Source organism: Brassica oleracea, chromosome C7, assembly GCF_000695525.1.
Source record: "Brassica oleracea var. oleracea cultivar TO1000 chromosome C7, BOL, whole genome shotgun sequence".
Lineage (NCBI taxonomy): Eukaryota > Viridiplantae > Streptophyta > Magnoliopsida > Brassicales > Brassicaceae > Brassica > Brassica oleracea.
Genome location: NC_027754.1, coordinates 13,906,414 through 13,919,032, shown reverse-complemented (window position 1 = coordinate 13,919,032; position 12,619 = coordinate 13,906,414). Strand labels below are relative to the sequence as shown.

The following is a 12,619-nucleotide window of genomic DNA, read 5'->3' as shown; positions in this document are numbered from 1 at the left end:
AAGAATATCATGACTCACTACTTTCACTCATCTATGCTGAAAACAATTGAAATTTGTTATATCTTAATTTATACCTCCTAAGACATATGTTAATTACATAATTCCCATTTTTCACTTATCAAAATATTTTTTACAAAATTTTTAAATTATGTTTAAGACTAACTGTCCAGACGACTTTCAGTTAAGTCGTCTGGACGACTTATTTTCAAGTCGTCTAAACAGACGACTTGCGAGGGGTAGAAACGTAAAAAAAATTCCGTTTTTTTGTTTGGTCACAAGGGGATAGTTGTAATTTCAATAGCCTTTTAGGTTACTTTTGCCTTTGACCCAAGTTGGGGTATTGTTTTGGGTTTGACTCCAAGTTTTGAGTCACACTTGGCAATTCTCCCCAACTAATAAGGTTTCCATTCGATTAAACCATCTCAAGCGTTTTAACTTGTTGGCAATTTTCATATCCCGTATATATTAATTCTAGAACATTACAACATATTTTTGTAGCCACGTGTCATCATTACGATGATTTTTAGAATTTTTAGAAAAATAATTTGGTTCATATAAATATATAGTATATTTTTTATTAAACTAAGTAACAAATTAATTAGTAGTGTACAAAATAATATTCTCAATTCTTTCTTAAATAAAAGCTACGGAATTCCCTAATATGATTAACATATATATGACAATTAATGATTATGAATAATATATATTTGATAACAATTTTTATATCTTCTCTCTTTTTGTTTAATTTTATATTATTAAAATAAATTAAAATAAATTACTAAAAATGACAAAAATCCCACATTGAAAATTTTGTGATCAATGGTTTAACATTTTTTTTTTGTTCAAGCAAGATACAAATGATCGTAAATCATATCAATATGAAGTCACATTAATAGATATTCATATTATGTATATTAATATCATTCAAATTAAACTATATACTATATAAAAATGTTAATTTCAAAATTTTCACTGAAACATTATTGAAATCTTAATATTTTAATTTTAAAATTTTTATTGAAAAGTCTTACATTAAAAAATTTGTCATTAACGGTTAAAGTTTTTGTTATAACAAATATACAAATGTTAATAAAATCATATGAGTACGAAGTGTCAATAATAAATATTTATATTAAAATATATGATATATATATATATATATGTAAATATCACTAAAGGTTAATTATATACCATATAAAGTAAATAAAATGATTTTTTAATTTATTTACCGAAACCATGATTGTAAATAAACAAAAGGTATTGGTTTTGATTTATTTGCTTACTCTAATATATATACTTTTATATATACAAATTATTTTTAAAATAGGTGGTTTCTAATATGTTATTTGATCATGACAATCCCATATATACACTTCTTCAAATTGAAGTGATTTTTAATATTGGAAGCACTATATATATATTAGTTCATTCAAATTAAATATTTTGTCTTGATTTTTATTCCTAAAAATCTTTTAGTAAAATATCACGACAAGATTCCAATCACCTTCTTTTGATTTTATTTGAAGAATGAGAGATTTGATCATTCGTCTAATATTTGTTTCTCCCTAATATTATATCTAGCTATTATAATTGTAAGAATGAGAGATTTAAATTATTTATTATAATTTTTTTGGTTTATCATTTAATAAATAAAAAGTCCTTAATCTATACATAGTTTACATATACTAGAATTGTAAAGTATTATATATATAGTTTTTTATCGGTAAACTATTAAGTAACTAAACCTCAAAAGCGCAATTTAATAAAATAAATTATTTGGTTTGTTGTTCTAGAATTAGATGATTTTTAGACCGGTATTTATATTTCAAGTCTTCACTTATATTCTATAACAGTTTGATATAATAGATTTGAACACTAACATGTGAATAGAGTTTGCCAGTGATTTTCTTCAAAATTTTGATTCTTAGATATGTATCTAGAGTGGAACTAAATTTTACAAATGTCCATCTTTTTAAAGTGGCAATTATGTAATTCACTAGAAAAAGTTAAAAAAAAAACTCATATTAGTGAAACAGAAACGAGAACGAAAGCACAATTGTATAGCGGTAGAAAATGAAATCAATTATGGAGAGTTAATAGTAAACAAATCGAGAGAAGAAAACCTAATCTCCTTTCGTCATTTTACTGTTGCCTATCTGGTTTTGGTGATTTGTGTCAGCCGCAAAACTTAATTTTCTTTTGTGCATATAAAGTATTAAAAATAATTAAAACGAGATGTAATACGTTAATTATTCAACAACGATGATACATTTAAAAGACCAAAATTTATATTCGTCATTTTACAATCGATAAAAATTGTAGGGTTGCAAAATGTTTAAACCATTTAATGAACAAACATTAGTATAAAAGACTAACCATGCGCATACGCGCGGGTTATCATCTAGTAAACTCTAAATCACAACCTAGTTGTTTTAGTGTTTTAAAAATTGTTATAGGCGAACATTTAGATATTGTTTTAGCTTTTTAATCTAATAAAGCATTGTAACATTATAATAAATAAATTATAGTAATGAAGATTATATAATAATATAATCATATAAGTTATATTTTCTTTAAAAAGATTATGATACCTCATATATTTTGCTATATGTACTTAATATATTTTTTAAAAAATATTTAGAACGTTTAAATAATAGTTGGGTTTTTTTTTTGTTTTGAAACAAGTTGTGTATTTTTTCATTAGAGGTTTTAAACATTTTTTTGAGCAACTAGAGGTTTTAAACATTAAGTTTAGGTTTATTGTTAGTTGACTTCGTCTATAATTTTTTTTGAAACTGATTTTATTTAGGTTAGAAAATTCACAAAAGAAAAAGTTAATATAAATAAAAGAGAATTTTGTAAGAGGAAAAAAAAATAAGAATGAAGAAACTTTGGCATAAGTAAAAAAAAAATGGAAAAGAAAAGAATAAAAGGAAATAAAAGAAGGTGGAGAGCATGAAAGTATAAAAATTGGAAACAAATAAATGTGGAGTAGCAAAATATCCGAGCTGTTGCGTTACCAATATCCGCTGGATTCTTAATGCTCCCTCTGAAGCTTTAGTTAAATAAAAAACCCTAGTTTTTTTTAATCGAAATTTGCTAGAAAATCAGTTGTCTCCTTTCCCCATGGCCTCTTAGACTCTCACATTCTTCTTCCTTCTTCTTTTTTGTTTTGGGGAAGAGAAGGTGGCAAAGCAGATAAAGGTACCTTACTACCTTTCAAATTCGAATATTCTAATAGAGGACACGTTCTTGCTAGCGATATTATTCTCCCTCACCACCTTTTAACTCAATCGTTTGTTTCTTTTCGCCGTAATCGTTTTCTTTGATTGCAATCGCGATTCTAATCTAATATAGCGTCTGAGTTCCGTGTTTGATGATAAGTGAAGCGATTGGATATAAGTGTTTGGCATGTTCTTCACTTGCTTCTTGTCTCTCCTACCATTTATATATTTCTTATATTAAAAAATTGATTGGAGAGAATTAATAGTTAAATGTGAATTTAAAAGGTAACGTATATCAGAGGGTTTTGAGTTCTCTCTTACGTTTTTTTTTGTTTCTGTTCATAAATCAGAGGAACAAGCCCATCAAAGTTTTTTTTTATGAAGAATCTTCTCTAAAGCATCGATTTTGATTTTATTCTTGGAGTAAAAAGTTTGTTTCTTCATTTTTTTTCTGGGTATAAAGATTTGTCCTTTTCTGGTTGATGAGCTCATCATTAAAGTAATCAGTCATCATTTGAATTTTGTAGGAGCTCTATATTTCTACAATCTATCCAAAAAAAAAAAAAAATCAGATTTTTAGTTGTAGTAAGAAATCTCATTTGATCATGTTCATAACCTGTTTTGTGTTTTTTTTTTTCTTTTTAAATCTGCAGGTGGAAATTTTTTATATCTCAGGCTGATTCATCTTTCTTATACAAAAACAAGGCAAGATGGATCAGATGTCATCTGATAACATTAATGGACTCATATTAGCAGTCTCCTCAAGTATCTTCATTGGCTCTAGCTTCATTATCAAGAAAAAAGGTCTCAAGAAGGCCGGTGCATCCGGGGTCCGAGCAGGTCTTTATATATGTCATTTTTGTTCTTGAATTCAGACTTCAGTTTTGCAATATTGGTTGTTAATGTTTTTTTTTTTTGTTGATTTTATCTACAATCAGGTGAAGGAGGACATGGATACTTGTATGAACCATGGTGGTGGGCTGGAATGATTACGAGTGAGTCTTATCAGTAATGTTCAAAAAATCTCTGTTTGAATTGTGCTGAGAGAGATATAACGAGTATATTTTGGTTATCTTCATTTTAGTGATTGTTGGGGAAGTAGCCAATTTTGCAGCCTATGCATTTGCACCAGCTATTCTAGTCACACCTTTGGGAGCTCTTAGTATTATATTCAGGTATCCTTGAACAACTACATTAGTATGAAGATTATATAAACTATAGGTTATCTTGAAAACGAAAAAGCACATGTTTTACGCAGCGCAGTGCTAGCTCATTTCATTTTGCAAGAGAAACTTCACATATTCGGAGTGCTTGGTTGCGTCCTCTGTGTTGTTGGGTCTACAACGATAGTCTTACACGCCCCTCACGAGCAGGAAATAAAATCTGTCAAGCAAGTTTGGAAGCTTGCTATTGAACCAGGTATGATCACTAATCCACAAGCTTCGATGTGCAAGTAGATTCTTGTAAAGATTGATATGGACATTTTGCTGTTGGATCAGGGTTTCTAGTGTACTCTGCTGTGATCTTGATTGTGGTGCTTGTACTCATCTTCTACTATGAACCTCGCTATGGGAAGACTCATTTGATAGTTTATGTTGGAATCTGCTCTTTAATGGGTTCTCTCACTGTAAGCTCCTTCATCTCTCTCTCTCTCTCTATTAAGTATATTTCCTCAACCTTTGTCTCTTGTGTTGTTAGGTTATGAGTGTGAAAGCTGTGGCCATTGCCATAAAGCTGACGTTTTCAGAGATGAATCAGTTCAAATACTTCCAAACTTGGATTTTTATTATAGTAGTCACGGTTTGTTGCATTTTGCAAATCAATTACTTGAACAAGGTAAACAAAAAGCCTTCTAACTTTCATTGATTATCTGTTTCTGAGCTTCTTCTCTGTTGTATTTTGCAAAAAGGCATTGGATACGTTCAACACAGCGGTTATTTCTCCGGTTTACTACGTTATGTTCACAACTTTCACCATTATAGCTAGTATGATCATGTTCAAGGTCAAATCCTTTTCTTCCCTCCCAAGTTAAACTCCATCTAACATGACAAAACATGTTCTTAACCTCTCCTCTATGTGATTTATAGGATTGGGCTTCGCAGAGCGGGTTAAAGATCGCTACACAACTGTGCGGTTTTGTCACCATTTTGTCAGGAACGTTTCTGCTACATAAGACTAAAGATATGGGAAACAGTGCGAGTGGTCGTGGAGCTTCCTCTACGCCTAGAGACAATCCTGTCTTCACCAGTCCAGGATCTGGTCGGAGCTCCACCTCAGATAAAATAGCCTCCTGAGAATTTTTTATCATCCAAATGTTTGATCTAACATTCCAGATTCTTCTATATACGTAGACACGAGCACAAGGATGTGTGTTTGTATGTTGATGATTTTGTTAGGAATATTTGACTGATTGTTTTTTTTTTATATTGTTTCCCACATGAAAAATGTAACTTTACGATTAAAAGAAAGAACTAAAATACTTTTAAAGTAGATGTATAACAATGGTGCGCAGATAAACTGAACCAAATCCAAGTTGAAAACAATTGTTTTGCATAGGTCTGGTTAAAGCCAATCTTAAAGGTCCCTTGGAGAAACCAATGTCTTGATATAGACTTTAGCGTCCCGACAACTGCTCAAGCTGTCTTGAACTGGGTACTGGAACTTCCCATTGGCACAGTTGTATAGAGCTAAACCGGATCTAAATTCCAACAAAACCACCAAACCTCTTGAGATCCAAAGCGGTCTAACAAACTCAGTTAAACCGGGAATGCTCAAGAGTTTAGACCAAGATTCTCCTTCTCCAAACTCCTTCATCACCCAAACATCTGCATTTGCTCCTTTGCAATAACAAACCATCGAAAGACATCCTCTCAAATCTCCAAGTGTCATTGTAAAACATCCTCTCTTGCAACAGCCTGGTCCAAGAAGCTCCTTGAACACATCTCGTGACATATCGTATGATATGATGGTAGAAACTGATGATGATGAGTGAGTAGCTGCCCAGTTTAGTGTTCCGTTGATGTAGATGCCGGATCTTGACTTGTTAGCAAGAACAACTCCAGATGGAAAACAAGTGTTGCTGCTGCTTCTTCTCCATAGCTTTTGTCTCGTTGAGTAAACCATTACCTCTCTCTTCCTTTGTTGCAACAATGCAACTATCTTCCTTTGTTGCAACAATGCAACTATCTTATAGTCATCTTCAGATTCATCATAACCAAATCCATAGTTTACAACAGCCTCATCTCCCGTTTCAAGATCCGAACCACGCAATCTTTGTTGAAGCTTGATGGTGGGGTTCCACAAGTAGAAGCTTTTGTTGTAATCTACGTGGAAACAGACCAACCCATTGCAGGTTCCCACGACTTGGTAGTAATCTCTGCCTAAAAGCTCACCATCATGCTCAAAGACGTTGGCCATTGGCTGGTTATACAGAGAGTGGACGCAGCAGGACTTGAGATGGTATCGAGACGTTGTGATGACTCCGTATGGGCTCTTCTTAGAAGTGGTTGCCTTGGACGCCTCCAACCACAACGCGTGTTTCAGAATAAACAGAGTCTCTGAGATCAAAGACCTCCATGAGGTGCAAACGCATTTGAATCGCTTCAGTGACTTCACGGGTAGTCTCAAGAGAATCTCTTCCATCATTTCAGGAGGAAGGTTAGTTGGAGAGAAGAAGAAGCTCTCTATGGTGGGTTCCTCCATGAGTGTGAGCAGAGGAACCGCTGACTTCTTGGCTTTCAACCAGTAGTCTTGCAGCAGTTAAATATATAGGAAAAAGAAAGTGGAGATTATTTCTTTCTTTAGTTATATGCACAAGTGGGTGTGGGAACAGCGGGGATGCGTGTATGAAGATAATGTAAAATATGAATTATAATGGTACATATACATACATTATGACATAAGTATAGTGGGTAAAGATGTTGACATTTGAATGCAACTTGAGGACAATAAGGCTAATGGGTAGGACCAGAAGAAGTTATAGGACAATAAAAGTTTGGCTCCTTCATGTCAAATCTGTTGTCACATTTGCTCTTTTCATAAGCATAAAGCAAAACAAGCTTCATCATTAGATATGATTTGACCGTGGGCAGAAGTTATTTCAAAAGTATTACAACAAAAGGGTTGCAGATAGCAAACACGCAACAAACTTCTCAAAACATGTTAGGTTATGGAGTCAAGGACGTTTTCTTGGTAACTCACTTTTGGGAAGGTTCACTGGAATTGAGTTCCTCACGACTTTGCTGCATAAGTATCTTCTCAATAGCATCCATGAAGCTTGATAAGTTTTGCCGGGTCTGTAAATCCAGTGAATTCGCTAGTTCCTGACATATATTAGATTTAAGTGATAAAATCGTTAAGCTGATTAAAACCAGAAACCAACATCCTATCATTATTTTTTAGCAAACAGAGATTTTCTTATGGTGAAATTGTTAAAATCGAGAAGTATTGAAGGGTCTTACTTCTACTTTGCAGATTAGGCTCAGCGAGATTCCATTTGAATGATTCTCAGAGTTCTTGAGAGATGCGAGCTTTAGTGGAGAATTCAGCAGCGGCCAACCATCAGAGACTTTTAAAAATGCATCGATACCTCCTGCTGTATGAGCCACAATTGTTTCATCTTTGTCGTAGTATTCGAACGTGTGCCTGTCATAAGATTATGCAGTGAATTGGCTTGCTTAAAAACATGAATTTCCTATCGGAAAAAAAAAATTCATCTAGTCCCAAGCTACTGGAAAGGAAAGACTCACCTGATTGTTTTCGAACTTTTCGCCATACATTTTCTTAAAGTGGCCGAAATAATTCTTTCTTTCACCTTGGCGACAAGCCACTGGAGTGAAGATCTTGTGTCTAGCAATGCAGAGTGTAATCTTATCTGCCTGCAGTTTTAAGATATTTTATGGTACACAAGTGTAATCTTATCTGTCTAGCAATGCAGAGTGTAATCTTATCTGCCTGCACTTTTAAAGGATACCCTTTTTTGTTTATACATTAATTCAACTTACTGAAGCTATGTTACCAGAAGAAAGTTAGTATTAACTGAAATTTAGAAAACTGCAGATCCGGCAAAAGGGCTAGAAAGCCATAACTTATAGACTGAAACACTGTTGTCCCAAAAAAAAAATATCTATACTGAAACACAAGACCTAGATGATAGAGAACAGTCATCCCAGGGTTTTCTTGCCATGTAATTACATGAACTAGTTTAGCTCAAAAGGTTCATACAATTGGAAACACTCAAACCAGAGTCTGAGTAACCTTTTGAAAACCAACAAATTTATCAAGTGCAAGGTTTTGATAGCAAGAATAGATAGGAAGTTATCATCTATCGTCTATTATTCCTTATTAGTCTAATAATTTACGTAGCAGTAAAATTCACAATTTATAAGTAAACCAAATTTCAGGAAAACACAAAGAAGCCAGAGGACAAACCTGAAAGGATCAGCAGCGTCAATGATGTCTCCTATGTATACATCATTTGGAAGCATCTGAGGGAGAAAAGTAGATTTTAGCATTATTCACGAAAGGGAATAGGAAGTAACAAAAAAGTTCGTTTATATTCATGCAAAACTCAAACAAAAACACGTCGGTGGTAAAAACTCGGAGGCGTGTTCTTACCTCAACTTTTGTTATCTCTGTAGTTTTATCCTTGAGATGAATTAGCAATTCATGGATCAATTCAGATGGTTCAGTAGTGTGCACAAGGTCGTGCTGTCCAAGCAAGCCATCTAGTTTTGGAATACATGTTCGCAGTTGGAGCGTAATGAAGTTTTCATCAAACTTGAGAACCCTCAAGCCTGTGAATGCGTCCTCAATCTGTTCTGTAGCATCAAGCCTGAAGGTAGAAAAGGTGAAGAACCCAAATAAAGTCAGTGAAAGGACGTAAATCTGAAAGCACAGTGTGCATTACCTTTTACGTACAGAATCCAGATCTTCCAATGACTTGAGAACCACCCTTTTCTCCTCAATCTGATTCTCAAGTTCACACATCTGAAAAACATGTGAAAAAGGGATGTATAGAAACTAAGCAGAGAAGAAGTAGAGCTCTAATCTAAAAACGAATATGAATTCATCTCTGCACAACATAAAACAACATGAAGACAAGCAGCGATGGCATTTTGATGCTTAACTCTTAACCACTACGACGTTATTCAAGGAGGGAAAACTAGAACTGTAAGGAAGGACAGTATATTGTTCTGTTGCTTATTTGTACTTTGTGCCACATTAGGTCTAATCAATCAGACTAAGCAATAGTTGGAATAACTGGAAGATTATAAGTCAGAAAGATGAAACTTTGTTGAGATATATATATATATGTTCACAGACACGCACCTTAAATTTCGCGTCATAATCCACATCACATACTTCCATCAAGCTGCTGGATGGTAGGTTCTCTTTTGACTTGTTCACATCCTAAATGAAAACCACAGAACCCTCAAACTAACCCATTTGATTCCATCAGAAAAAAACTTCTACTTTACAAGGAAAGTTCATGTATTGAACTCAGTAAATTCTAAACAAAGTAGTGTGCAGAGGGCAACGAACAGTAAGTAACCTGAGATGTCAGAAAATCAATCGACAATAGAAGACCTTCAAGATCCGCTTCCAGACTAGTACAATCTAACAAACTCATAGAAAGAAAACTCTCATATTATAGAGACAGATAACAGGACTTGGATGGCATACACGAAATATAATAACAAACCTTTCGCATGAGACTTGGAAAGACGTTCAATTTCTTGAGAAACCTGGGCACTTTCAGCCTCAGCGGAATGAAGCTCCTTTCTCAAATACTCCAAGTAAGCATCTGTAAGATTCAGCATCAATTAGTTTCATCTTTACATCATTCATCTACTACTCATTAAACAGCAAAGTAAAAGAAGCATACCTGACTCTTCAACATCCATTGAATCAACATGGCAATAATCTTCAACAATCTCTTTCACCTTTGTCTTCCATAACGCAAATTAGCATTATTCTACAGTGAAGAAACCTAAAAGAGTTCTCACACTCGCAATTACCTCAAGCTGAAGAGCATAATCTTGTGCCAAAGCCTCGAAACCGCAAGGAATCGATTCTCCAGATTCGTCTATGCAATTACGGTGACGGTACTCGAGCTCTTTTACGCGGCTGAGAATGGCGGACAAATAAGATCAACAAGCCGCCCGAAAAATAAAATCAAGGAATCAACAACGAGAGAGAGAGAGGAGATAGAAACCTGTGAATCTCTTGAAGATCGAAGGATTCGTCATGGGGATGATCTTCCATGGCAATAAGCTTCTATCTGCGGCTAGCGAGGAAGTGAAGTTGAAACTTGAGAGAAGAAAGACGATTGCGACTTTCAATTTTCAATTTTCAAATGGGAAAGGGGATAGACAGAAACAAAACCTTTTAAAATTCGGTGCTAGGTTATAGCTCCTTTTAACATAAAACCCCGAAACTATTGTTTGTGTCAATCAGACCCAAAGAATTCGATTTATAGCGATACTGGTTCAATTTATTGCCAATTGCAATTCCGATTCAGTTCACTCATGTCTAAAAACGTCAAATTTTGTACATGGCTTTTGAAGAAGAATACCTTACATTGTTTTTTTCTTACTACTAAAAATATAAAATTTAGTTTGGTTATCCCATTTAAAACACTCTTTATTTTATATGATACTTAACTAATATCCAAACATTTATCAGGTTTTACACTGACCAGTTTTCTATAGTTTTATTTTGTTAGAAAAAATACAAAAATACATGATATAATCTTTATTTGCTATAAAATATTCAAACTATTTTGGATTCCGTTTTCATGTCCAATATATTTTAATATCTAAATATTTAAATCTATAAGTTATACAAGAAACCCCTTTTTGGAGTATTTCACTATTTTGATTTCACGCAAGTTATACCAGTAATCTCCGTGAATGACACTTCAATCCTTTACGATGTCCAATTTCGGTCCCAAAGATTTACACGTGTTATGATCAACGAATTTGGGATCCGGGCATATCATATTTATGCATGGATAATTAATGAATCAGTGCAAGAAGAGCCACCATGGTGTGTTACAGTCGGGGAGATTGAAGATGATGGACAATCCAGGTTTGGTTTCTGTTGGAAAAATCAGTATATTGGGTTTTTCAAAATCAAAATTATGGATTGGTTATGGTGATTCAACCACAAAGGAATATGATAGCAAAACATATTTACCGATGAAACCATTGAAACTGTTGGACCAATTAAACCAATTGGGTTTAATTAAAATATGTGAATAACAAATGATTGGGCTTGTGTGCCTATAAGAGCCCACTTATGTGTGCCTAAGAACCCACTTATGTGTGGTTAAATGAAACTAACAAAGTCTCACATCGGAGAGGAAGAGAAGAGTTGAGCAGTATATATATGCACTCACACATACTATGTGTTAAACGGCTCAGAGGTAGAGAGAGCTCTCCATGCGCGTGTCGCTGCCGTCCGGCCGGCTCGGGCCTCGGTGAAGGGCTTCCGGTCCGATAAAAATATTTTTTTGGGACCAAGTTAAGCTCCACGTTTTGCCATTTAATTCAAAAAAAATGACATGCATTTTTATTTAAAACGACAAGTAGTTTGTTTAGAAAATAAAAACGTCATGCATTTTATCCTCTGTTGCGGGAAGTGGCTCTCGTCCGTCTCTTTAAATATCGACTCTCCTCCTTCTTCATTGGTTAACTTTTTTGTATCAAAAACCAACAGCAAAAATCCCTTAGCGTAAGTCTATAGTTCGAGAGTGTTTCGTAGATTTATAGTTCGATAGGGCGATTCACGAGTGAAGCGTGATCGTCTGCCATGGTTGTATCCTGGGTTTCGATATTCGTACAGTACCGTCTCACTAACGGAGCGAATATTTAGAGTTAAGGAAAGAGATTATATCTCGATTCCATGTTTATTTGCGAATACGATTTCTTATCGTTCTCGTATTCGCTTTACAGATCGTCAATTTCCTTAACATGTTCTTTTGTTATATCGTTTATCTCAGTCTAGTTATCCGACTTCTACAATCTTAACTCTATTTTCGCTTTCTATTTAAAGCGTTTAATCGGATTGAAAAACGGTTCAACAAAGATTTGTTAACAGTTTTTAGAACGATGTTCGCGATTTGCTCTGTAGCATTTCCGCGAAACGTTTCTTATTTATCTCATAAACGGTTTGCGTTTTGCTCTGTAGCACTACCGAAAAACGTTTATTCATATACGATTCATACAAACCTGTTATGGTTTCATTCAAATGATGTTTGTGATTTGCTATATGCTTATCCGCGAAACGTTTCTATGTTCTTTTGTAAACGAGTTTGCGATTTGCTTTATAGCCCTTCCGTGAAATGTTTCTTATTTGTTTCATAACGCTTTGCGGATTGCTTTCTAGCATTA

General features: G+C 34.1%; 3 protein-coding genes across 8 annotated transcripts; 1 reads left to right on the top strand and 2 right to left on the bottom strand.

The window, feature by feature from the left end:
• The first annotated feature begins 2,983 nt into the window (after nucleotides 1-2,983).
• Nucleotides 2,984-5,735, top strand: LOC106307108 (probable magnesium transporter NIPA1). Of its 5 annotated transcripts, none has more exons than XM_013743976.1 (9): nucleotides 2,984-3,204; nucleotides 3,878-4,064; nucleotides 4,163-4,219; nucleotides 4,309-4,399; nucleotides 4,483-4,643; nucleotides 4,724-4,851; nucleotides 4,923-5,060; nucleotides 5,134-5,226; nucleotides 5,312-5,735. In XM_013743976.1, exons 2-9 carry the CDS (start codon nucleotides 3,935-3,937, stop codon nucleotides 5,516-5,518), a joined length of 1,005 nt encoding a protein of 334 aa, XP_013599430.1. In that variant the 5' UTR covers nucleotides 2,984-3,204; nucleotides 3,878-3,934; the 3' UTR covers nucleotides 5,519-5,735. The 5 variants fall into 5 exon arrangements, with proteins under 5 accessions (XP_013599430.1, XP_013599433.1, XP_013599431.1 ...); XM_013743979.1 differs by lacking the exon at nucleotides 2,984-3,204 and adding an exon at nucleotides 3,256-3,409; XM_013743977.1 differs by lacking the exon at nucleotides 2,984-3,204 and adding an exon at nucleotides 3,425-3,509.
• On the bottom strand, nucleotides 5,665-6,973 carry LOC106307107 (F-box/kelch-repeat protein At3g23880). Its single transcript, XM_013743975.1, has one exon. It carries the CDS (start codon nucleotides 6,924-6,926, stop codon nucleotides 5,799-5,801), a length of 1,128 nt encoding a protein of 375 aa, XP_013599429.1. The 5' UTR covers nucleotides 6,927-6,973; the 3' UTR covers nucleotides 5,665-5,798.
• Nucleotides 6,974-7,268: 295 nt separating this feature from the next.
• LOC106301929 lies at nucleotides 7,269-10,569 on the bottom strand. 2 transcript variants are annotated; one of them, XM_013738417.1, is made up of 12 exons: nucleotides 10,441-10,569; nucleotides 10,244-10,352; nucleotides 10,111-10,174; nucleotides 9,928-10,029; nucleotides 9,778-9,842; nucleotides 9,555-9,635; nucleotides 9,133-9,212; nucleotides 8,841-9,057; nucleotides 8,655-8,710; nucleotides 7,973-8,101; nucleotides 7,685-7,868; nucleotides 7,269-7,546 (listed from the first exon to the last, which is right to left on the bottom strand). In XM_013738417.1, the coding sequence occupies exons 1-12, from the start codon at nucleotides 10,488-10,490 to the stop codon at nucleotides 7,421-7,423; spliced, it is 1,263 nt and encodes a 420-aa protein (XP_013593871.1). In that variant the 5' UTR covers nucleotides 10,491-10,569; the 3' UTR covers nucleotides 7,269-7,420. The 2 variants fall into 2 exon arrangements, with proteins under 2 accessions (XP_013593871.1, XP_013593872.1); XM_013738418.1 differs by having other exon boundaries at nucleotides 10,111-10,168.
• Nucleotides 10,570-12,619: the final 2,050 nt, after the last annotated feature.